This window comes from Gadus macrocephalus, chromosome 19 (genome assembly GCF_031168955.1).
Source record: "Gadus macrocephalus chromosome 19, ASM3116895v1".
Lineage (NCBI taxonomy): Eukaryota > Metazoa > Chordata > Actinopteri > Gadiformes > Gadidae > Gadus > Gadus macrocephalus.
The window spans coordinates 2,559,871-2,586,071 of NC_082400.1; the positions used below are offsets into that span (position 1 = coordinate 2,559,871).

A 26,201-nucleotide genomic window follows, 5' to 3' on the forward strand; every position below is an offset into this window, starting at 1 on the left:
CACCCTCTGTTTGCGCTCCTTGACTTGTGTTCATGCATACAAGTGCATTAGAGGCATGCATTGTAGATATTTCTATTTTCAATCATTTAATGATTCTCTACACATGGATTCTGACATTTTCAGAAACATTAAAGATCAAGAGTAGGCCACAGACAGGTCTTTGAAAGTGCTAAAGAGCGAAAAAATATCTTTATTTAATTTCGTTTTATTCTTTTGTATAGAATCTTACAATAGGGATTTTTCACTTTGGGGTAAATGACAAGTTTCTCTCAAAGGGAGGATTAAAAAAAAATCCGTTACACTGGTCTAGGCCTATTACCAAAGCAAGCCATTTAAGATCATCACAAACTATTGGTCTATCGGGTCTTAGGGAGACGGGACAACAGTTAGCAAAGAAATGTTCTGGGGAAATTAATTTGATGCAATAAGTTTTCATTTTTGCAACTCAAATTAATATGCATAAGCTGCAGTTGAACAATCAGGGATGTGAATCAACCACTAGATTATGACAAACAGATTTCATTCAAGCCCATCAGAAAATAAAATTAGTTGCTCTCAAAACACACATTCAGGACTACGACTCGATAAATACAATCAATCAGATTTACACATTTGGATGGATTTGTTATACCACATTTAAAGAGGGACTTGTATTCTGAATCCTGGTGTTACTGAAGACCAATCCTTGTTTCTCTGAGCTGAACCACCACTCGGGGGGCCGTGTGATAGCTCGAGATCTTGGAGTAAACATCTCAAAAGTTGGAATAACAATCGATAAAAAGGTGCAGAGGTCAAGGATGTGACGTCCATCCTGTGGGTCTGACATCGTCACAGTGGAAGATGCAGTCTGCTCCTTTTCAAATTGACCCTCCATGTCCAGTGCACAGGAAACCACGATATGCACAATTTACATGAATGGTTAAATTCTATTCCTCTACAGTCCAGACTGCCCAGATACACACACACACACACACACACACACACACACACACACACACACGCTTGCAGTCAAGAAAGCCTGGACAAAAGGACCATAGACATGATACAGAGCCGGTGGGGTTCAGAGTTGAATCTATAATTGGTAATTCATTTTAAGCATATGGTTTGGTGTGTAAATGCATCCATATTAAAATCTGACGCATTAAGAAAGCCCTCTATAAAAATAGATTGGGAGGAATAAGCCCTTTCAGTGACAGCATCTTTCCTATATATATACACAAAATAAAAAAAGCAATGGACTTCCAGTAGGAAACATAAACCAGAGAAAACAAGAGCGGGTACGATGTCAGAGTAGGATGAAGACGGTATTGGTGATGAGGAGGATTAACGAGAGGGTCCTTCAGATGAAAGCAATCTGTCCATGTGCTTCAGTCACTTGCGGACAGGATGACTACCAGCTGTGATGAGTCTGTGGAGAGGGGTCTATTTCACCACTGGGTACTGCCTCTGGCCCCCAAAGCGGCCTTGCCCCCGCGGCCCTCCGGACTGTGCACTGGGCTGCAAAAGAGAAGACAAGGATATGAAGGACTTCCGAAGAAAGAACACCAACAACGACAGTCTGTATAGGTTACATTGAATTACATGAGTTACACCACCCCCTTCTTTATAACCAATATGTTTTTCATTGTCGCTTTCCTGGGGTCTTCTCACCTGTGCAAATTGGGCGGGGTTATAAAAGGTCACGCCTCCAGCGGGGGGGGCTTGCTGTCCCTGAAAGGAGACGGCAGCGTTAGACGGTACAGACCAAACATTCAGTTCACACTGGAGTGAGGATGTGCCATTAAACCCTACCACTAGCTCTTGTGTATCCTGTGTGTATCGTCTGATGTATTTTCTCTTTTCCCAATAAAGTAATGAACACTCCAGATGCAACAAAAATCCTTGAGGCCCAGCAAGCACCATTAGAACACGACACATTAGTGAAGCATGCAAAGCGTTGTGGCGGTGGTTAGTGTTAGAATGCTGCCATGACAACAATGGGCTGGTCTTTAAACACACGTCTCCAGCAGAAGTCACTCCATGAGCAATGCATGACCAGGCTTTTTGACTGAACTACTTCAGTGTTGTAACTGTACATAACTGGTAGGTTTACAGCTACAAAGTAGGAAACACCCTGGTTTCAGATACTGATGGACACTGATGATGGCAGATCATGTTTTGGATCTCCCCATGTCTGAACCACAGGCCTGCTGACGATGGTCATGTTTAATGACTTTAAATCAGAGCTGGTCGGTCAAATCAAAGAGGAGGGATCTATGCTGGAGACCGCAGGAGGGGCAGCTGGTGGCTATCTGGGGTAGCACAGATAACGGAGCCAGATGCCATCAAGCGTGCGATGTGGTGGGCAGGACGGGGTGGGTGGAGGTGCTTGGCAGGGGGGTTGGGTGGGGTTGGGGCTGGTTGAGACTCAGCTATAGGTACCTGGTTTAAATGCTGACTCACTTCACGTGATAAAGAGCTCATTGAGCTAGAACGGGACAGCTACAGACAGAAAGAGGCCACACAGAACAGACAACACCACAGAGCCAGGTTAATTCATCAGAGAACCTCCTTCACTGTAACCCCATTTAGAAAGAAAGCCATGTTGGAAGTACACTAATACCACATTAGAAGGATTTCAAAATTAGAGCATAAAGAAAGCAAATTAATGAACAGACAATGGAATTAGCTCATTTGTCAATTTTACTTCCCCGCATGCAATATGTATTAATGTTAACACCCGCATCGCAATCCAGAGGCCCCCCGCAGGGCAGCGGGCTGATGGGAGCAGCAGCTCATGTGGAGGGCAGCGTCCTGACGGCTGCGGTCGTTACAGAGGGAGGAGACCCTGGATGTGTTCTTACCTCCCCGGACTCAGGCAGGCCATCTCCCCCTGGAGGCATCAGTGTTGGGTTGAACATCTAGAGGAGTTGGATAAAACATCATTTTGTATTCTCTCCGTCCAATAACCTTTTTCTCCCTGGTCTGCACCGTCCCAGCCATCGCATTAGGGGCCCATCAGGTCAGTCTGCCATTGCTCGTCGCCTTTGTTCCTTGTGAGGCGATCCGCCTCCCTGCTGTGTGATATCTCTCCTGGTCAATAGTACTAGTCCTGCCCTGTCATTTTATCAAAACTTTGCACATTGTTCAAACCCCCCATTTGCTCTGTGATAATAGGAAGTACACTGGAGTGTGTGTGGTTGATGGACTCTGGACCTGTTATACATGGTGTAATCAATGCACACAGTTTAAATCCCTCCATTAGCGTACACACTCGTCGAGAGTACTCCTCCATGAATCACCCTCTGCATTTACCACTGTCCTGCAAACGCTATAATGAACAGGTTTCCACGTCATCCCCTTCTGTCCAGGCGCTGGAGTAGCCAGTAAAAGCTACCGGTATAGTGTGAGCAATGCTACATAGGCCTACTCTCATTATTGGGAATTGTGTCTTTGAAACTTTGAGGCTACATTGAAGGTCTGCACTAACCGAGTCAGACTCTGACCTGTGAGCTGACAGCCACTGGTATCCGCCCAGCAAACCTGGGATACTGTAGTATGGCTTTTTGTTTACAATATAACAATTTATAAATGAAAAGGAATAGGATCAGGTGTTAAACTGATCGATAGATTGCAGCAGTGGTCTCTGCAAGCTCCGGTTCAGGCAGGGAGAGTTACGCACCATGAAGGCTCATTTTATCCTTCTCACTCCAGATTGTTGAGAAGCTTTTTTTCCTGTGGATTTCCTCTGGCTAGCCGTAATGGATAACCAACAACCGAAATGGACTACACTAACACTCTTTCAGCACAGCACAAGCACACATCCAGATTTTAGACACCTACTATACTGGTATTGGCTATTTTTAGCCATCCTTTAGCAAGCATGCCGACCTATTCTCTTAATCTAATCCAATTAGCCCAATCATTCTGTGAAGACTAAGACTATACTACTATTATTGGGTTCTACATGTTGTCCATCAGTAGAAGGTTGTCCTTGTTACCTGTGGTGCAGCACCTGCACTGGGAGCAGCCTGCTCCTGGGCGCCTCCTTCACTGGCCTCCATGGGCTGCTGATCCTCTGGGGCTTTGGACCAACAAAAACATTAGTTTGTCCTTCAATTTGAGATTAGTGGAACCATATATGTGTGTGTGTGTGTGTGTGTGTGTGTGTGTGTGTGTGTGTGTGTGTGTGTGTGTGTGTGTGTGTGTGTGTGTGTGTGTGTGTGTGTGTGTGTGTGTGTGTGTGTGTGTGTGTGTGTGTGTGTGTGTGTGTGTGTGTGTGTGTGTGTGTGCGCGCGCACGCGCGCGAGAGATGCTCTCATATGTTGTTGCTCAAAACTGCTTTTTAGGTTCGGGCACCGCTCGAAAATGCAATAATTGTTGTGCAAAAAGTGTCATCACGTTGCAGTGTATTACACACACCTGCCCCCGGCACAAACAGGTTGGTTGGCATGGGAGCCAGCGGAGCAAAGATGTCTGCCGGGGCGGGCCCCATCCCCCCGGGCCGCGATGTCTTGCTGGGGTTCAGGATGTCCACATAGCGGCTCTTAGTGCCTGAGGAAACAACCAGCCAGTCAGGCATCAACAGACATCACCATACTCAGGATCCCACATCCCTCATTATGATAGCTGAGGACGGTTTCATCTCTCACCTGCTTTCCTGGAGAACATGTTGACCGGAGGCCCCCCTCCAGGGGGCCTTCCGGGCCCTCCAGGGCCCAGCATGGGAGGACCAGTCTTGAATCCAGGAGGAGGAGGTGGCGGGAGGGGTTTACTCTATATATAAAAACAATTCTAATGTCATTTTGATCCAGATGAGGGATGATCTCGTCTCTTCGAGGTTTCAAGTTGTCAATAGAAAGACATTGCTGGGGTAAGTTTAGTTTTTCCGTCAACTACTCATCTTAACAATACTAGAAAACAAGGTACTACTATTTATTGAGGCAAAGCATTAATATCATGCAAAAGTAAAAAAAAAAATAGTTGCCATTAAGCACCATACATCCAACATGCAATGTATGAATTGACGATATTTAGACAATGAGTCCGGCCTGATGGATCAGAATCTACCGTGCCAAATCAAAGTGGAGGAAAGTACTACATCCAATCAAGAATCCAAACTGGATGACCGGCGAGTATTTATTTTGAGATAAATTCAAGTTAAAAGAAAGAGCAAATAACAAACCTCCTCTTCTGGTTCATTCTGGTCCACCCACTTCTGCCTCTTCTCGTCCCACACGATCTAAAACACCATCAGTTACATGTGAGGGATGCAGACTCCCGTCTCAATATCTTAAATTAAACGAACAGTATGTGGTGCTAGCCATGGTCTAGCTTTATCATGAAAAAAAATAATCCAACTCACAGATTTGTTCTTGTCATCGGGCAAGTGAGCCTCATTCTTGCCCTTCCTATAGAGCCAGTTCAACCAGCCGCCCCCGCCGCCGCCGCCGCCGCCGCCTCCACCCTGTGGGGGACAGTGAGTGGCCGTGTTAACACCGAGATAAAGGCCCAATCCCATTTCTACCCCTTACCCCTTCCCCTCACCCCTTCAAAACAAGGGGGAGGGGTAAGGGGGAGGGGTAAGGGGTAGAAATGGGATTGGGCCAAAACCATCAGCTGGAGGGGAGAGGAGAGGGAGATGGGTCGGTGGGGGGTACCTTCTTGGGGGAGTGCTTCTTGGCCTTCTTAGGGTCCTCCATGCGGGGCTGCTCAGGGATGGAGGGGGGCGGCGACGAAGACATCTGCATGGCCGAGGAGTTGCTGCGCTCCCGCCCCCCGGAGTGGGTGGAGGACTCGGAGGTGGTCCGGGAGCGGCGGCCGGAGGCCTGGGCAGGGAGCACAACAGGAGCGCGCTAAAGCAACAGCATCTTCTGCCAGGTCAAAGGTTACTTTTTCAATTCGGAGGTCCATATCCACACAAACAAACACCGATTTTTGTAAGGTTTTGCCCAGAGAATGTCAACATCCATATCAGAATACCTTTTTCTCAGTCTTGTGCTACTATAAAGTTAACTATAAATAATGCCTGCCTAACACGGAGTATACATTATCATTACATAATTAGCAAGACAAATCATTGCCATAAATCAGGACATAGATTGCAGATCTGCAGGTGTGCAGGTGTATCCGCCATGGTATCCTTTAGTGCAGTGGTTCTCAAACTATGGTACGCGTACCACCAGTACGCGATGCGCTATCAAGTGGTACGCAGAGGATTTAAAATTAATAAAAAAAGTTACGATTAAAAACAGTACTATCAAAATACTATTATGAATGGAAATACATTTACCATGAGATCAGGTTCTCACTTGCTGTGTGTTTATGTGTATGTGTTTCCGTGTCCCTGTTCTAGTGCTAACACTTTGTACAGCTGACAGCTAACAATAAATAATATTATTTTTAAGAAAAATTGTGCCTCCTGCATGAGATGTGCATAGCTGAATATTGTTATATTGTTATATTGTATATGTTGTTATAGTTTATAACATCTGTCATAATGGTGGTAGTTTGGGAGAACCTTTTTTTTCTGTGGTGGTACGCGGTATAAAAAGTTTGAGGACCACGGCTTTAGTGAACAGAAAATAGTTCATGTGAATTGAACAGGCGAGTAAGCGCCCTCTGTAGGATGGTACTACTCATTTACGTTTTTGGTCCTTATTTCTACTTTTAAGTCAGTATGAGGATACAGGCATTGTGGAAGCAAAGAATCCAGACACTCTAATTCATAGATTCCCCCCGCCCCCATCTTAATCGGTAAGGTTGGGTTAGATACAGCAGCTTGATTATCTACTAAACTAACCATCTATTTCCCCTTTGTTAGTTTTGTAGTTTAACCAATGACGAATACATGCACTAATGTATTCGTCATTAGTGCATCATCATTAGGCCAAAAACAGCTTCATAATGTGGTAGGTACGGATCCAAACTGTAGGAATGGTCTCCTATGAACGCACATTACCAGAATTAATCACTAAAGTCAATTTGAAATAAACCAATCTTACCATGTGCATTGAAGACTGTGAGGAAGTTCTCGATCTTCTCCCGGCACCCTGGCAAGAACATAGACAGGGTGATCATTATCATCCCTATCCATGAATCCATGCATTCTGAAGGTAAGGTATTGAGGACTTCAAATGGACACAAAGCTAGCTTAAAGTGTAAGTGAACCCCCAGTTTCAGCTCAAATTTGAACACTGACATAAAGAGAACTCAGGGAAGGAGGGGGAGAGGTGTATCTCCATGTTTTACGCCCACAGCAACTTCCTGATACTTTTTTAAGCTAGTGCACATCGTTAAGTCAGAGTGATATAATGAGCCATATGATATTCGCCACACACCGTGGCGTTAGACAGTAGGCATATCCCCTTCTCGGACACAGCAATCAACATCAGCACTGCCCAAACTGAGCTCCACACATCCACACCACCATGGCAGTAGCATCGCTCTCGGAGTTAGAAATCAAGTGTCATCAAAGTGCCACCGAAAAGCCATTTCAACATCACTAAAGGAACAGGACCCAAGTTTGGAGTAGAGTAGAATGCTCAGAGCAGAGTAGAACTGGCAGAAACATTGGATTTGTCACCAGGTTTTTCTGAAATAACGCCATTATCTTATCTAACGATGACAAAATGGCATTGTGGGGGGACATGCGACGTCTGGCCTGCAGGGGGAATATGGGCAGGTTGGGAGCGCACCGGATTGGCTGTGGGGGGGTTGGACCTGAGTGCGAGCAGGTGTCAGCACTCAGGCCAATCAGGGAGTGTTTGTACTTATGTGCCTGCTTTGTGTTGTAGTGGGAAGGGGAATCCAGGACGGATCGGGAGCGGAGAGACAGGGGCGATCGCCGACAGATCGCATTGAACGCACCCTGTGACCGCTTTGAGCGGAGTTATAATTGACCTTTAACCGAGTTATGTTTTGTTGGAGAGAAAATAAAAGGACTTTCTGTTCAAAGAGCAAACCTGGTGTCCAAGCGCTCTGTGAACCCGTTACAGGCATAATTACTATTTTGAAAATCATTGAAGACATACTAACTACACAATTTGGGTATATATATATACATGAAATATGGATTCACTTGCACTTTAAGGGCATGAGGTGACACAGCCGTGCATATATCAGGATCTCGTTGCTAACCATGTGAGCGCTTTGGTCGTAAAAGTCCGTCTGTGGCGTGAAAGAGTTCCTGCGCATGGCGTTAGACATCGGAGGCAGGGGCTGACCCTCGGGCTGGCCTAGGACATGCTGATCCATCATGGGCATGTGTCCAGGGGAGGGGGGCGTGTGTGGGGACGGCTGACTCACCGGGTGTGGAGGCATCGGAGTCATTTGATGGGGAGAAGGCTGGTTTACCGGATAAGGGGCTTGGTTCGTCAGATGGGGAGGTTGTTGGTTCATCTGATGGGGAGGTTGTTGGTTCATCAGATGGGGAGGTTGTTGGTTCATCAGATGGGGAGGTTGTTGGTTCATCAGATGGGAAGGTTGTTGGTTCATCAGAGGGAGAGGTTGTTGATTCATCTGGGGGGGAGGTTGTTGGTTCATCTGCGGGGGAGGTTGTTGATTCATCTGATCGGGAGGTTGTTGGTTCATCTGGGAGGGAGGATGTTGGTTCATCAGATGGGGAGGTTGTTGGTTCATCTGATGGGGAGGTTGTTGGTTCATCAGATGGGGAGGTTGTTGGTTCATCAGATGGGGAGGTTGTTGGTTCATCAGATGGGGAGGTTGTTGGTTCATCAGATGGGGAGGTTGTTGGTTCATCAGATGGGGAGGTTGTTGGTTCATCTGATTGGGCGGTTGTTGGTTCATCTGGGGAGGCATGTGAGAGCCCATGTGTCCCGGGTGAGGGGGCGAGGAGCTGGGCTGCTGCTGGAGAGGTGGAGGGTACATGTCCGAGGGCTGGGGCTGCTGAGGCTCATAGGGAGAGGGGCCGGAGTCGGGGACCTGCGGTAGGTAGCCTGCGGCCGGGCCGGGGGGCACGGGGTAGAACTGGTGGACCTCTGATGGGTGGTGCTGTGGAACCATGCCGTCTTGGAGGATGGTAGTTGGGGCTGTAAGAGAACATATAGTGTATTTATAACACATCACATATTTTCATTTACATGAAGAAATAACCAATAACTCAATAACTTGCTAACTTCAGTTATATGTAAGATACAGATGGTGGATTTTAAGTATAACACAAACACATACCTCAAGATGTGTGCCCATATGAGAAAACAACTGCATGGATTTTGTGTATCATCTTAACCTAGCTAGCTTTGTTGTATATGGGGAAGTGTTGCACGATACCAAAATTATGACTTCGATACGATACCTGCCCGAAAATACCTCGATACTCGGTACTGAACTGATACCACGGTGAAAACCTAAAATATCTGGAAAAGAGATGAATAATGGTCCAGCTCGGTCTCACTATAGTTAAACTTTTAGCAGCTTGGTCCTTTCCTGCTTTTTGAGCAAATTACGTTAAGGCGTATTAATATATATAATACTCCTCAATCGGAATACAATTCTCTGATCGGAATAGAATTCCATGCGGAATAGAAGAGGTGGTGTAGTCCGCTATAATCAACATGTATAAACTTAACTGGGCTGCCCAGTTCAGACCAAAGATTCCCCTCGCAACGACTTGCAACGAGACTGTTTTGGAACGTTGCAGCGGAAAAGTTGCAGCAGTGTGAACTAGTCGTTGCAGCGCGGCTGATGCCGTTGCAAGGAGTCGCCAGAGATTGAACATGTCAAATCGCCAGGTCCAGTTTTAGAACACAACGATGTAGCTATTTCTCTTCAGCCATCAGGACACAGCACAGAACAACTTGTACTTCACAGCCTTACTCCGTCCCGGTCCCGTACTGTCCACAGTAGGCTACACGTTAGCTATAACCGTTGTTATGGTTACATGCGGCCATTCCAACATGCCCCCATTTTTTAGTAGGCCTACCGCCATTCCGACTACCAGCCTACCAATCAGCAACGCCAACTTCCGGTCAACATTGGGGGATCATAAATATTTCGTTCAAATAAGTTCAACCAAAAAGTAGCCATTTCAGTATTATTTATCTGTAATTTGTTTGATTAATTAATTCCAAATTTGGTTGTGATGATGAAATAACCCATTCCATCAATTGACGACTGCACACTCGCAAGTGTGTTACGAGTGGCGGTGCATGCACTCATTTAACATGCCCTGGGAATGTATAAATATTCTATGAAACTTAAAACTGGACCGTTTATTCGTTAGAGTTGGATTTAAACTCGATACAGGACCACTATTGGAGTGGATTGGACGAACATTGGAACGAAATTAATTGTTTGGAGTGCTGCGGCAGAACGAATCAAGGAATGGGCGCAGTAGCCTATATCGGCCCAAAAGCAATCGGCATACAATGTGCTTTACAAAGGAGAAAGGCGAGAATATAGCCTAGACCCATCCCTTTACACACAAATTCTCAAAGGGGATCAATAAAAATAAACCAACAGTTTTTGCCCATAGAAATCTCTCTACAAAGATCGGCGTAGGCACCCTGTTTCTGCCGCTGAAGTAGGCCTACCCAACTGCGGCTCTATATTCACGGCTTTCTAACTCGCCGTCTTCTCCTCTTCATTAGGCCTTTTTAACATTGTCAAGCCGGTTCGGTCGCGGCTTGGCACGGCCGGCGATTTCACCGTCTTATCTCAAGTTTCCTGTATAAAACCGAGGGGCTAAAATCCCCCGTTCGTCACCGCGCAAGCCCATCTTGGTTCACTGGAGAACGTGGGTTGGGCACAGAGTCTAGACCTCTTTAGAATAATTTGCATACTCCCGAATGTTTTAATTGTTTTATGAATGAAGACAACCGCATGCAAGAATGAGTTTGCGTCTGAGTGTAGGCTACAAACGCGATTAACTATTTACAAGTGCAAAAACGCCAACATATTCTTTATTTTGCTGAACACTTTTTTTTAATCCTGACAAAAGCCTCGTAAGGGGCCGTGTCCACCAAAAGCCTTATTAAAAGGCGGAGCGCTCCGTGCACTGCTTTCAACGCGTTTGTGCGCGCCGCTCAAAAAAGGTGCACGAAGCGTTTTTCGTTTACGTCATTAAATCGCTTGTATCCAGATATACAGCTTCTATCTGTTGGCTCCATCATATGGCATCTGACACCTGAACGTCCTCTCTGGTTGCTCCTACAATTTGCAAAATGAATGCAAGATTAATAGCGCTTCTTGCCGTGGCAACGGAGGTTGCGGACGATCCCCCTGCGCCTGTCGTGGTTGCCCGAAGGAGAGTGTGGGTCCACAGCATTAATCGTGGCAGGAGGCAGTACCAATACCACCTTTAACGAGAGGTCGTACAGGACCGGACACTCACTCACAGCTGTTATTAAACTTTCGTCCGACATGTTTCAGTTTGTGTTCTGTTGATACTTTTAGCCTGGCCTCCTCCTCGATTTTGATTGGTCGTTGAAAAAAGCGCCGATGACGTGGAGCGCTTTTCTTCAAAAGTTCAACTGTTTTCAACTGGGGCGCGCGTCTAAAAGCGCGAGGCGCGCGGAGCGTTTAACCGCCCCGGGCGGCTTTTAGAAAGGCGCGCTGCTTGCGCGTCCTGCCATAGAGAATGCATTGCAGACAGGCGCTCCGCCTTTTAAAAAGGCTAAAAAGGCCCCTAAGGACAGTTCCTCTGCGTCTCTCTCGTAGATCTTCAATCTTTCAACGTCTTTGTTTAATGCGACTGCATCACCTTCTCTCACATGATCAGCAGCTCGCGGTTTCACTTTCTCTCCAGTTAGAACTGCTCATGATGATATCGCTGCGTTGTCTCTGTGGAGAAAACCCTCCCCCCGGAACCGCGGAGCCGTCGCATTTACATCAGAATGAAACCCAAAAAAACGCCAATGTGTATAGGGTCCGGTGTAAGTACCATATTGGCTCGGCTACCAGATCGGCTCGGGGTCCGTCGTCTGCTGATTACGTTACACAATATCATTGGCTGTACGCTTGAATGGGCGTAGGCTACATTGTGATTGGCTGCTAAGGGACAGTTGTGATTGGCTGTTTTGTGCTGTAGCTCTGGCTGTCGTCATAGCAACCACAGCGAGCACATGTGTGAGCGCGAGTAGGTCTGTCTAGTTTCCAGCCTAACGTGATTCAAAGTAGCCAAATCAGGGTGAAAATGTGCCCAATCTGGCAACACGGACGGCTTATCTTAACAGCCAAGATGATTCCGAGGGATGTTTTGTTTTTAGAAGAAAACTATCCATACAGATAGGTTGGGAATGGTCTATGTTCAAAATGAAAGATCATACAGGCTCTTTAATTTAAGCCATAAAAGACCTTATTGCTGTAGATAGCGTATTGTGTGACGTAATCAGCAGACGACGGACCCCGAGCCGATCTGGTAGCCGAGCCAATATGGTACTTACACCGGGAGGGTAAATTGGGGTGCTAGCTCAAGCTACCTAATCGCAAACCTCAGTAGGCTACTTTTTAGCGTGATGCTGATGCTGTTGCGGCTCTCAGTTGTGCCAGAGCGTTCAGTTGCTAGGGAAACCACCTGAAGTCGCCGCCTCATATTTTCTAATTTTTTAAATTAAATTATTATTATTTTTTTTTAATAAAAGTATCAATGCTAAAAAAAATTGCGTATCGTATCGTTTTTTGCGTACCTTTTAGCATCGGTATACCGTGCAACACTAATACGGGGAAAGGCTTAACGCAGCGATGGTAAAGTGCATTGCACTTACAATCGCTAGGTTAACCCACTGGTTCTATGAACATCCTTACTGTATTGACAGCAATATGTTGTTTCTCCTTCTGACAAATGTACTTAAAAGCCTCTGCTAAGTGCACTTATTTGTAAATTTCTCTGCTCAATGCAGATATTCATGATAGAGTCCAACTCCAAATGATGGGGGAGCAAAAGCAACTCTGGATAGAAGGCTTCTATGACTACGGCCCCACAGACCTGGAGGCATCAGCTGCACAGCCTGGGGCGGCGGCCCGGGCAGCAGGGAGCTCATCAGGGGGTTGTCTGAGGAGGCTCCGTTCATCTCTTGAGGCATGGTGTTGTTGTAGGGCTCCGCTGGTAGGGTCTGCTCCAGCTCAGAGCTCGGGGAAGCACAGTCGTACTGCGTGGGCGTGGCCCTGTCTGCATTGTAGGCTATCGCACCCATCTAAAACAGGAACAATGATAGGAAAAGGATTTAGGTATTAAGAGAAACGGTTTGGATCCAATTTATTTATCAGACACGGGAGATGTAGCTCACCAGGCCCGTTCCTATGATTGGCTCTTCTAATGAAACATGTTGCTGACCGTGTTTTATATTGTGTGTTGGGTGGTGGCATGGTTCTAGGCAACACTCCCTACCCTGATCTGTCCATCCAGCTGTCTGAGGTGCAGCAGCCAATCTGGCTCAAAGAACAGCTCCTGCTCCGGCTTCTCCTTCAACTGGGGGTCGTAGAACCGCAGCTTCTCCGACAGCTGGGTCACAACGGTAGAGGAAGGGAGAAGAGCATGAATACAAAACAAATACTGAAAAATAGAACATAAATAACATAAAAGTATTTAAAAACACAGGATGTATAAGCGATGTATGAGATGGAGGTAAGATGCTTAAGGACCCAGTGAGGGAGTGATGGAGAGAATGAGGGTTTGACATGTACCTGTATCAGCTGACTGATGATGACAGAGGAGTGATACGAGGGCTGCGTGAGGACACTCTTGGAGATCACCTCACAGTAGTGGAAGGCCTGTGCGCTGAGGCCTGCTTCAGCCAGGCGGCAGGCGTAGATCAACTTGAACACCTGGAGACCAAGGAGGAAGAGAAACAAACAATCAATGGGCAGGAAGGGGCAAGACATCTAAAGGACAGGTCAACTGCAGACATTTAGGTTGATAATCCAGGATCTTTCTGCCTAACCACTAGATAAAAAAATACATACATACAAAATGCAGGGACACCGTATAAGTATTCACCAGAGTAATTGTACAAATAATAAACTACATTTTCAAAGAATGCTGAATAGTCCAGCTTGCAGTCTCTACCCCCAGGACAGAGCGGCCAAGAGACAGGGTCCTATTCCCATTAGGAGACAATAGTAATCCATGTTCATTTTGATGGAAGTACCAGTATCCCCTTATCTCCTATAAATACTAGGAGCGTACCTGGAAGTTGGGCAGGGAGCAGGGCTGGGAGCCCAGGGACTGGGCGTACTCGTAGGCCTCCGTCCTCTGGATCGCCTCGTTGGTCGCAAACTGGTAGAAGGTTAAACTGGAAGAGATCCACAGGAACACAACAGGGAATAGGGTTAACATTGGTTCTTCAACTGTTGAGTGAAGTGGACGGGAGGAACACTTTGTTAAAATACACGCACATTGATGCTGTAGATTTACAACATAGCCAATTTACTTTATTCAGTCTGGATTACAAAATCCAGCTGTTAAAAAATTATAGTGGTTACGAATAAATGTGAGTGAGTGATTGTGACTGTCTAACCTGTGGTTGGACCCAACTAGAACCATCTTGGTGCTCTTCTTGGTGTAAACCCCAAGTCCCACCTGGGCCATCAGGTAGCAGAAGTGAGCAGCATCGACGAGGCCCTTGGAAGCTGACCAAGAAATGAGCAGTATAACAACTTAACATCATGATGACCATCTGCATATAGTTCTGTCCATTGAGCTGGCGGGGCCCCTACCCAGGGTGTCCCCCATGGTGGTGATGGTGCGGGTGTCCAGGTCCGGGGTATGGGTGAGGTTGGACAGCACCATGGCCAGATGAGGGCGCCAGTCGCCCCACTTCTCCTCTCCACAGGACTACAAATAACAAGATCAGAGAGAGACCCAATAAGACAGAGACACAGAGACGAGGAGACAATCAGACAGCTTTACAAGTCATTTAGCCCAAGAAGAAGGGAAGGAGGAGTGCGTCATACGATGGCGGAGGCGGGCATCCTCCCAGACATCAGCTGGTAGACGGTCTGCAGAGGGTCGTTGATGGGCAGACTGTTGGCAAACCTGAGCACCAACAAACATTTCTAGAGTTAGTCCTCTCTACTAGCGAGGTGTTCATTTCTCTCACTAGGACATTTATATTACATGTTAAGCTCTCTTAAGGGATTGTTTTGGCTCATGGTATATATAAATGAAACATTATGTTTGTATCTTAAACCAAATGGTCTATGTCTCAGACCCTGTGTACCTGGTCATGACACGGGCGTGCGTCCGGTTGTCCATCTTACTGGCCAATAGTAGCGCGTGTCCCCACAGACCTCCCTTCATCGCCGCTTCTAGAGCATCCTGTTAAAAAAAAAAAAGGTTTCACACTTCTCCTCCCACTAGAGATAAAACCCCTCCCTCATCCAGCAGTAGCCACCACCCAGCGGTGGACCGGTTCCCTGCCTTCTTGCGGCCAAACAGCAGCAGCTCCCGGAAGCGCTCCGTTTCCTTGCCGACGTTCTCGGGCACCGTCATGAAGGTGTCCGACAGGAGGGACAGAGGCCCCGCCCCCGGCTCCTCCTCCGCCCGCTCCAGCGGCTCGTTGTTGAAGTCGATCAGGTTGGCCTCGTTGGGGCTCTTGCCAGGCAGCCACACTGAGCGGTGCTCCTTGAGCAGCAGGTCGGCGATGTCCGTCCCCACCACCGTCTGCAGGGACAAGGGTTGGAACACAGGTCTTTAGTCATCATGGAGGCCCCTTGGTTTGATAAATCAACTTCTCTGTTTATACCCAGGGCATGTTGCAGATAACACTGAGATAACTCCACCATCATTTCATGAACGCTGTCAAATAAAGAGCTTTAAGTCAAATGTATTTGTGTGGTGCCTCCATCAGGGTCCTGAGCCACGTTACGAGGGAGGATGTAAGTATTTAGTGGTACCTCCAGAGAAAAAAAGAGTCACATGGGAGGAACCAACCCTGCCTTCTGCCTACTAAAGTAAAACCTCAGTCCCAGTATGGTCTTAATCCTATTATTCAGCCTTCATTGAAATCAAGGTGTGCATGTAAAGGTGGTCATGGACCATATTTCTGTAGAATAATGAAGTGTGCAGAGTGTCCCTCCCTGGAGCCTACCCCGTTCTGTCGGCAGAGGAGCATGATGAAGTCCCACAGCAGGCAGGCAGAGTCACGGTCCAGCAGGTCCTTGTTCCGCACGCACTCCAGGGCCTTGTTCTGGGAGAACTTGATCACGTCTCCCTTGTGGGTCTCCTCCCTGACAGACAACAGACAGGCATCAGACAGGCATCAGACAGGACCACTCCAGGCTGGGGTCCGTTTCAGGGTGAAGCCGCCATGTCAATTCAGAAGGCATCCCGAGTTCAGAAGTACAGATTAGACTAGTCTGAGTTCAGTTACCTGGTACATAGCAGGTCACATCTTCTTATCGTCTAATTGGTTTAGATGATGGCAACGAACACTTTATATGATATCCAATAACTTCTATTGCATTCCAAGTATGGGTGTGCGATATGAGAATAATGTGAACAATAAAAAGTTGACGATCTGCCTTCACAGGGAGATCTTTAATACCGTGCTTCACCATCTATTCTATCAGTTTCAGTTCTATGGATCATACACACATCCAAAGTCACTTTCTTCAATGAAGGTTATTACCTTCAATAAGGGTCATCACCTTCATAAGGGTTAGGCTTCCTGGACACCTATAATATAGCACCATGGTGTTGGTGGATGGTGAAGCTCCACCTGAGCAGTGGTTTATTTTTGGTATCCGAATCCAAGTGAGGGTTAAGCTCCACTTGAATACTTGTAGTATAACGTGATGGTGTGGCGCATCGCTCATTATGACCCTCATTTAGAACCACAGTACCAAAAAGGATCAAAAAGTTTGGTCGCAACACCCACCCTCCTGCCTACAACTCTCGGCCCGAAATGCATAATTTTTGTATTTCCTATATTTTTCACCAATATGCATGAGCAAAATAATAATTATATTTTTTTCTTACATTATTTTATTAAAAAACTATGCACACTTATATTGAATTGAGATCTGAGTACCAACCTAGCAAATTAATGAACAAATATTTGAATATTTAACCCTATTTTGAAATCAACAAAGAAATATAGACAATTGAGTCAGTTCTGGTTTAAGCCTAAACCTGTCCAAAGCTGCTCCTTCGAACAGGGCACTGGAAGTGATTTGAATGGGGTGTGTGTGTTGTAACAGGGGTCCTTACTTGACAAGGGGGCCGGGGAAGGAGCGTAGCTCTGCCTGCTCATTGGTGTCCTGGAGAATGGTCTGCACTCAAAGAGACACTTACATTTAGCATGGTCTGCACTCAAAGAGACACTCACATTTAGCATGGTCTGCACTCAAAGAGACACTCACATTTAGCATGGTCTGCACTCAGACACTTACATTTAGCATGGTCTGCACTCAAAGACACTTACATTTAGCATGGTCTGCTCTGCACTCAAAAGACACTTACATTTAGCATGGTCTGCACTCAAAGACACTTACATTTAGCATGGTCTGCACTCAAAGACACTTACATTTAGCATGGTCTGCACTCAAAGACACTTACATTTAGCATGGTCTGCACTCAAAGACACTTACATTTAGCATGGTCTGCACTCAAAGGGACTTACATTTAGCATGGTCTGCACTCAAAGAAACACTTACATTTAGCATGGTCTGCACTCAAAGAGACTTACATTTAGCATTTTACGCTTTTATCAAAAGCTACAACAAATAACAAACGTTTGTGGTAAATCACAAAAATATATTATTGAAATGCTTACTTCCAAGATTAGAGTTAAAATACTGCAAAACTAAAAGAAACCGAATTTCACCATTAAAATAATACCAAAACAGTGATCTAAAAATCGAAATGATGCTGTAGAAAGGGAATTTGGAACCAACTACCCATCGACCAAATGCAAAGAGGTAGATTAATTAAACTTCACCAATGCACAAACAGACCCACTTACCTCCATGTTGTAGATGTCCACCAGGGCCGGCTGCCCAGCCGAGGGCATGTTGGCCAGCACCTGGACCAGGTGCCCCCCGGGCCCAAAGCGGGCACAGCGGTGGGGCATGATGAACTTCTCTGGGGTGTGTGGGCGGGGGGGCGCTGGAGAAGTGGGGGAAGAAGGAGACAAACTTTTTATGACACACACACACACACACACACACCAGAAATGACTACCTGCCTTGCTGTGCGTTCATCATCTCATCTATACAATACTTTGTTAAAGTTGTGTTTAAATGATTGTTTTATTATGTTGTTTACCATTATAATAAATGTAAAATCAAAATGCAAAACAACTATTTTAGGCATTTGTTGTGACGATAATCAACGTGTGTTTTTACGTTGCTCAGGTGCGATCCAGGTGGACTCTGTGCTGTAGTCCGCAGGGTAGGTGTACTGGGTGTAGCTCTGGCTGCCGTCCGTCTGGTCCGGGTACTGTCTGTAGGGGTCACTCCGGATGGGTGCGGTGGTGTCGTACACCGTCAGGTCAGGTTGGCTCCGGTACACCTGACTCTGCACGGCCACACATGGAGAGAGAGGTCGTATATTAGACCAGGAGCGCTGTACCGGCAGTACAGCAGATGGGAGGATAGCGGCGAGGACTTCTCAATCTGCTGTAGGCGCGATTCCAGGGTTGTGAGGAGAGGGCAGAAAAACAACAACTATATTTTGAAACGAAAACCCCTAAAGCCCTCTCTCTCTCTCTGTTCCCTCCCTAAATTGCTCCGACATTGACCAGTGTTGAATTCCCACACCGGTCATTGACAGGCAAGAAGGATTCCCGAACCAACAGTCTTACCTACAGACCCTTTAAGACGGTTGCTAAAATGCTTTGCAAACCAGGCCATCTCCAAGACCGACAGGCAGAGATCTACCTACTGATAATACAGTCGGTGACGGTATGCATATTTTAACTACAAGTGAGATTAGGAGATAGTTACCTTAACTTGGTCATTATGCTAATACATTTAAAATCTCACACTGTCTGAGACAGACATAGATAGATAAATAGATAGGTTATTAGATGGGGATACACATAGAAAAGATAGGAATGAAGATAAAAACACAGACGGAAAGAAAGAGATGCAGGTATACAGACAGGAATGGAGATAGACAGACACAGGCAGATGAACAGATTTAAAAAACACAGCTGTGTCAAGATGAGAACAGAATTTTGCCTCTGACTTACTATTCTCAAATTCAATATTGTCAGATCTGTCCTGGCTATTTGTACGTTCTTGCAAACAACGAATATGTTGACTCAACGTTTCTGAACCAAAAATATGTTTAATGCCAAAGTTAATAGATATGTGTGTACCAAGGTTGTGTTTTAACTGCTATTGGGTCTTTCTATGAATGTTCTGTTGGAGTTCTGAGTGAATAGATTGGGGGTTATGAGATCTCTTGTATAGATGCATATCATAGCGAAATATTTTTTGTTTTTAATTGCCAGTGTTTACACACCATGTTATCTTGATTTGTGTAAATGACTGACTAATTTAATAATTGGTCCTTGAGGCTACAGGTTTGACTGCATTTCATTGGAACGTGTAATATGAATATCATATTGTTCTTACCAAATTTGCCGGGCTACCAAATATCTCAGAGCAATGTCAATAGTTATATTGTCACTATTGTCACACGATGTCACTCAGTTATAAAAAACATTATCCGTCCCTGTCAAATAAATCATCCATCAATAATTGACACCCAGCTCGGTGAATGTGATAATGTGACATATGATGCTTGGTTTATTCCATGTGGGTACCTGCTGCGACCGGACACTGGATGCGCTGTGTCGGCTGTGCTGGGTGTGGTTGCTGTGCAGGCTGTGGGCTGACATCTCGCTGTGGACGCTGCGCCGGTCAAAGTCATCCAAGACGGATTCCTCTCTCCGGCGGTAGTCGTCATCGAAGCTGGCGTCGTAGCCCGGGTAGTAGCGCCACTGGTCCTCGTAGCCCTCCGGCCTGAAGGAGAACAGAGCAGAAAGGGCTTAATGAAGGGACACTGGTCGGCTGGCCACACCAAGCATTGCCCAACCAGGCTTCAACAAACATTCAAATCGGTCCAACAGAGGAAGAGCAGTGGGTCATTATTTAAGCACAATGCATTTAAAAAGGGATCAGATGTTGAATTAACTCAATTAACAAGAAATAGCTTCTTCAATAAAAATGTTAACCGTTCCAAGTACATTATTTTTAGTACTACAAAGAACTGTCTGACCTTTGGCAGTTAGGACCTTCTATATACTGCTTACCTAGCAAATGGCTGTTGTTGTTGTTGTTGTGGTAGTTGTGGAGGTTGTGGGGGTTGTTGCAGTTGTTGTTGTTGTTGTTGTTGTTGCTGCTGCTGCTGTTGTTGTAGTTGGGGGTTGTAGTAGGGGTCTCGCCCTCTGTAGGCCTCATCATAGTTGTACCAGTAGGACTGGTCGTAGTAGCCTCTGTATCTGGGATCGTAGGCACCTGAATTGTAGCCTAAGACATTTTGTTTTTAATTGCCAAGCAATCGTTTACATCCATGGAATTGTTCAATCAAATCTTGATCTGCAAGTGTCACAACAGCAAGATTTTGAAGTATGTGTAGTATCAAGGAAGATAATATAGCATTGGTTCTTACCATAGTCATACGGTTTCTTGTAATAGTCTGCATAATATTCCTCGTAGGCACTTCGGTTGGCTCTCTGGTAGTCTTCCGGGTAGCCTTGCCTTTGGATGGAGGGTTTGAACATAGAAGCATCATTAACACAAGTGAGGATTTTATATTGTATTTCATTGATTGCAGTTGGAGGATTTGTCCAATTGTCGACATTATTTAATACCAGATTGTTTGTGGTGAGATTTTTTTAAGATCACAAAATGAGCTTGAGAAACGTTACGAAGATGTCTGGAATGGATGACATTTTTAATCAGTGGTAACTATTGCTCCTTTGCCTTTGGATTCTTGCTAGCATGAAGTGTATGGGAACTGATGGCAGCTGTGGTCTCACCTGGATGACGACCTGTCCGAGTACTGACTGGACCGGGAGCTGGGCCTCTCGGGCTGAGGCTCTCGGTACTGGGTGTTGGGATCTCGGTAGGCCGGGTTCTGTCCTTCATATCTTCCATACCATGGATCAAACCTTCTGTATGGGTCCTCCTGGAATACAGCGGCAGCAAGTATTTACAGCTCACCGTTTCGGCAATCATTTGTTCAGAATTCAACTTGGCATGGCTCAGTTGTATTGCAATAAATAACTAGCGTGCTAGACGATCAATTAGACACATAAGTGAGTTAACTAATGAATAACTTAATGAAATACTACTCATTACATACATGGTAGTAAGGCTGTGCTCTTGGATCCCCAGGCGGAGGATACTGGCCAGGGGGATGGGGCGCTCTGCCATCGGGGTATTCTCCATAGGCACCTGCATGGAAACCTCCGTACCCCTGGACCGGTGCGCCTTGAGCAGGGCCATAACCCTGGCTACCCACAGAGGAAGGGGGACGTGGGGGTGCGGCAGGGTTTGGCTGGGGAGCCCCTGGAGGGACTTGTCCCTGGAGCCCAGAGGGGTAAGAAGCAGCAGCAGCAGGAGGAGGAGGAACCGCAGAAGGAGCAGCAGCTGTGGCGGGACCACTCCCTCCAGTGAAAACGTGGGCTGAAGGAGGTCGACTCACTGCAGGACCCTGTGCAGCAGGTTGGACGTCGGGCATCTGGGGATGCTCTGCGAGCGGCTGCTGGGGGTTTGGAGCTGCCCGGGTGGGGGCAGCTTCAGGTGTGGGGGCAGCTTCAGGTGCATGTAGGGCAGCATTAGACACTGGGGCCTGGGGAATACGTTCACCTTCGCCCCTTAGCCCCTGTTGAGCATCTTTGGTGACCTGCAGGTAGAACCCGGGAGCGTTACTAGCCTGTGGAGACCCTTGTAGAGGGGAAGGGTGGCCTGAGGCCTGCGTTTGGCTCTGTGATTGGTGCATAGAAAAATCAAGCAGTTCATAATTTGAAAGTTGTGGATTTATAGGGAGAGCAGAGTGGCTCTCCCCATCCATTGATTGAGCCCTTGACAGAGGGAGGCATGCGGCCTGTGATAACGGCAAAGCTGTGGTTTCCCATCTTTCGCATTCCGTCTGATCTCGAGCCAGGTTAAGTGGGCCCTGACTCTGCGCAGTAGAGGGGTTGATCATTGGTAATGCCATGAAGGATTGGTTCTGATCGGCCGATAATAGAGGTGGTAGGGAGATACTGGCCCCGTGCCCCTGTGAGGGGGGTCTCATGGGTGGACTGGTCTGCTGCCTTGGAGCAGCAGCTTGTGCAGTGGGAGGAATCACACTATAATTGGACACCGGAGGAGCAATCAACACAGGCTGGTGAAGCGTGTCGGCCACCAAGAGAGACGCATAGCCCAGTTGACCTTGGGAGTCGGACAGATCCCCCACACTCACCTTCGGCGGGTTCTCTAGATTCTCTGAGTGCTGCTGTGAAGTGGCATTGGTTCTCTGGGGGGGTTGAAGGTCCAAAGGACCATCTTCAGGGGGCTGTATGACATCGTTAGTAGGTTCCCGTAGCGGGGCAAGGACTGGGGGAGCAGCAGGGGCAAGAAGGATGTTGGCTCCTAAGGTGGAAGGGTCATTTTGAGCCCATAGAGTAGTGGCAGGGCTTTCACAGGGCCGGTGAGCGCCAAACGCACGGGAAGACGGCCGGGAGTGAGACAGAACCACAGGGTGTACGAGGTGAGGAACTCCAGGTCCAGTCGTTAAAGGATGACCGGTTCCATAAATGTTTTCAATATTATCTGGGGGCTGCTCCAGGTTGCCAGGTACAGCATCGCCACCCCCTTCAGCAACCATTTTCGCCCTGTCAACTTCAACGGGGCGTACACCAACTCCATGCGAGCGTACAGGTTCAAAAGAGCTGTTTGCACTGGCCTGGAATACACCAGTAGGTTTGGGGGGGCTGGGTGTAGGGGGCTGACTGGTATAGATATGCTCCTGGGAGCTATGGTGCGCACCCACATCAGTAGCCGGAGAAGTGTCAATCTGCTCAAAGTATCCCCCAGCAGCCACAGCGATGTTAGGATCCTCAACGAGGCGAGGGCTTTCTTGCTGTATAAAAGTGCCCATGACCCCCTGATGTCGGCGGGACCCAGTTCCACTACCGTGACTTACATTACTGTAGCTTGATGACACACTAGCAGATCTCATTGGTCGTGGAATCGTATCTGGGGTCTCAAGGTTGGGACCTGCTTCATGATGGTCTTCTCCGGGGCCGACCTCCCCAGAGGGGCTACCAATGGTTTTACTGGGCAACACTTCCTGGTTGGGTACACACTCAAGATTCTCCACGTGGTCAAGCTGAGGTTCAGAAGGCTTTTGGATGTTCACTGGGCATGCGTAAAGGCCCTCATTCATGTACGGTATGTGTGGATTGCTGCTGAAAGAGGCTCCATGGTAATCCCCTGTTGGAGGCTCTGCCTGACTGACGTAGGGCAGTGGAGGCAGTTGTGGATGGCTGTGAAGCTGGCCGGATCCCTGCATACCATTCACAGCTTTCTTACCCTCTCCAGCCAGTGTCTCTTCGTTCTCCACATCACTTCCTCTGAAGAACATTGAGACAGAACCAGATTCCTGTGCATATGGAAGTGGGGCCGCTCCTGGTAAAGGATCAGTAGTTGGGGTACTACGTTGAGGTCCAGCTGAGGTGGGCCGGTTTGGGGTGGGGCTCATGCCAATGCCCATTTGGTGGTAGACTGGATCCTGTGACGGCTGGTTAAACCAGGTATCTTGTGTGCCTGCGCCTTGACTGAAGTAGCTCTGAACCTGGAAGTGTGATTCATGCTGCTGAGGTACATTTGGATCTGGCCATTGTGAGCTCGTAGGAACCATCTCCGGGTCCTGGGGAAGAGGTGCCTGGACTTGGGAAGGTTCGGGCTGTGTTGGAGGAGTGGGGGCGTTATGATGAGGGGATGGTGGGTGGGAAGGGTATGCTTGAGGCTGGTGAGGGATGTTAAAGGGCTGCAATGGGGGGTCAGTGGTTGGCTGGAAATAGTTTTGCAATGACGGAGGGCGACTCCCATGATCAGGGGACCAATGAGAGGATGATGTTGTGGGAGGCACTGGCTGGAAGGGCATGGCTTGAGGAGCATGCTCCCCCTGGTGGTCCTGATGGAAATATGGCTGGCTAGGCATTGAGTTTGAAGCCATGGACGAGACATTATGGGTCGTCGGTGGTGGCTGTGCTATTGAATTAAAATAGCCCTGTTCTGAATTTGGTTGTGTATATCCTTGTGTGACTTGCGGCGGTAACTGTCCTGGGTGCTGTTGAGTAGGAGGAGCTACACCTTGAGGGGTGAAAAGGTTTACTCCGGCCTGATAGGATGAGTGCGGACCGGAGGAAGCAGCTTGTTGGTGATCCACTGGCTGTGGATGCATGCCTGGGCCAGCCTGCGAATACAGGCTATTGGGAGCCATCTGTGGGAAGGGAGCGTTGCTATTGGGTACCATAGGAGGACCTGCAGCAGCAGCAGCCATAGGTGCTGGGGCTTGCATCCCAAAAGCAAAAGGGTCTGTCATTGGATGGTTACTAGATGGGGGTCCCATCATTTCAGCTGGGGGTCCCCTCATTGCAACTGGGGGTCCCATCATTGCAGCTGGGGGTCCCATCATTGCAGCTGGTGCTGTGGATGTGTGCTTGAGGGGTCTTATCCTGCGGAAGGCGTTGGGCCCTGCAGAGGAAGGGCCGGAAGCCCCAGGAGGCCCATTCCGTGGAGGAGGCTGCATGGTTCTACCGTAACCAATGCACAGACCAAGCCGGTTATGTTGCTGAGAATATTAGACTCAGGTGTAGCTAGAGAGGAAACAAATAAACAGTAAGAATGAGTATTGAAAAAGGAGGAACCATAGGGAAGGCAAAGCAAATACCAGGATGTTACCATGTTAGATTTCACCACACCCTCCTTTAGCTTTTGTTTGCCATCAATAGTTAAAAGTGGCCATTTTTAGTAACCAAGAGCTACACATAATATGGTCAATTTAAAAAAATAAATGATATTTTTTTATATATTGTTGAACGGCCACTAAAATAGAACATACACATTTTAGGCTCTCAATATACAAACTATAACACCTAGTCCCATCTGCACTAGTAAAAGTTAGGAGGTTGGAAATAAAGCAATCAATATTGTGATGAAAGAGAAATGCTACACTAAGGGATATTTTGTATATGTGTGAATTTCTTTCAATGACAAAGAATAATAATAAGTCTACAGTGGATGGTGGATGCAAAAAATACTAAATATTACAACATCATATAACATTTTCAATGAAGGGCCTACAATAACGATGGAAACAAATATTGGGCCAAAATATATATTGCAAACAAACAAGCATGAATGTTTGCATTCAAAAGGTTACACGGCATATCCCTTTGTTAAATCGAATTTGAATAGTTTAAGAACACCATCAGGTAGAGCTAGTGTAACGACAGGCCGAGTGTAACGACAGACCGAGCGAGTGTAGCGACAGACCGAGCTAGTGTAACGACAGACAAAGCTGTCGTTAGCTGCCGTTAACGATAGACCGAGCTAGTTTAACGATAGACCGAGCAAGTGTACCGATAGACCGAGCTAGCCGTCTGTTAGCATCGCAGCTCTGTCTGCTCGCCAGTAGTTTGAGACAAGCAACAATAACACGACGTCAGTCATCACCAATTGGTAATCGATTATCTTATTATGATCAGGTCTCAAACTAGTGTTGAGTCTCTTCGAACTGGTCCAATGTCCAGCCGAGAGGAAAGGTCTGGACGGTCCGGTGCTCGGGGGCTAACGGTAACTCACCGAGCCTTAACGTAACATGTCTCTAACGCGTTAGCAGCACATAATACGCTGTTCCCCAAAGTCATCGCTGTCGCCGACATGTCAACACTACTTCTCGTATCGGCTAATCGACGACATGTTTAAAACCGGATCGACTCTGACCTGTGTGAGCATCAAGTGATTCTGACCGCTGACATGTCACGGAGCGTTTAGACGGGTCGGCGGTTTGAGCTAACGTCACATTACCGACCAACCGCTGATCAACAGCAGGTTACCTCATGGTTAACACCGAGGACATGGATCCGTCGGGGCCTTCAGCTATCGGCCGCTATCAGCTAGGTATATTTCCCCCTGTATTTGTAGAAGATATAAGTGAGAAATCCTTACAAATGTGCAGCACAGTGAGCCTGACAGTCAGCCACCATCTTTAACGAACACATCCTACTGGGATACGTGTACAACCTACGTCACAG

The 26,201-nt window shown here is 47.0% G+C and overlaps 1 protein-coding gene across 8 annotated transcripts; it reads right to left on the reverse strand.

The window, feature by feature from the left end:
• Window positions 1-170: 170 nt before the first annotated feature.
• sec16a (SEC16 homolog A, endoplasmic reticulum export factor) lies at window positions 171-26,201 on the reverse strand. 8 transcript variants are annotated; one of them, XM_060038724.1, is made up of 32 exons: window positions 25,917-26,073; window positions 21,257-24,761; window positions 20,931-21,079; window positions 20,561-20,649; window positions 20,202-20,418; window positions 19,713-19,911; window positions 18,286-18,457; window positions 17,904-18,046; window positions 17,150-17,211; window positions 16,029-16,167; window positions 15,359-15,601; window positions 15,159-15,256; window positions 14,893-14,974; window positions 14,656-14,773; window positions 14,457-14,568; window positions 14,126-14,231; window positions 13,624-13,764; window positions 13,328-13,441; window positions 12,926-13,133; window positions 8,751-9,029; window positions 8,119-8,630; window positions 6,984-7,031; window positions 5,640-5,807; window positions 5,345-5,446; window positions 5,165-5,221; window positions 4,632-4,755; window positions 4,402-4,533; window positions 3,981-4,063; window positions 2,844-2,900; window positions 2,422-2,481; window positions 1,651-1,710; window positions 171-1,497 (listed from the first exon to the last, which is right to left on the reverse strand). In XM_060038724.1, the coding sequence occupies exons 2-32, from the start codon at window positions 24,692-24,694 to the stop codon at window positions 1,423-1,425; spliced, it is 7,587 nt and encodes a 2,528-aa protein (XP_059894707.1). In that variant the 5' UTR covers window positions 24,695-24,761; window positions 25,917-26,073; the 3' UTR covers window positions 171-1,422. The 8 variants fall into 8 exon arrangements, with proteins under 8 accessions (XP_059894707.1, XP_059894710.1, XP_059894704.1 ...); XM_060038727.1 differs by having other exon boundaries at window positions 8,119-9,029; window positions 21,257-21,799; window positions 22,361-24,761; window positions 25,917-26,072; XM_060038721.1 differs by lacking the exon at window positions 25,917-26,073 and adding an exon at window positions 26,116-26,201 and having other exon boundaries at window positions 8,119-9,029.

Coding starts and splice junctions, on each gene's coding strand:
- sec16a (XM_060038721.1), bottom strand. CDS start 24,694: ATGCAGCCTCCTCCACGGAATGGGCCTCCTGGGGCTTCCGGCCCTTCC. Junction 20,419..20,560: donor CAAGAAACCGTATGACTATG/GTAAGAACCAAT, acceptor AAAATGTCTTAG/GCTACAATTCAGGTGCCTAC. Junction 17,212..17,903: donor TGGACATCTACAACATGGAG/GTAAGTGGGTCT, acceptor CTTTGAGTGCAG/ACCATTCTCCAGGACACCAA.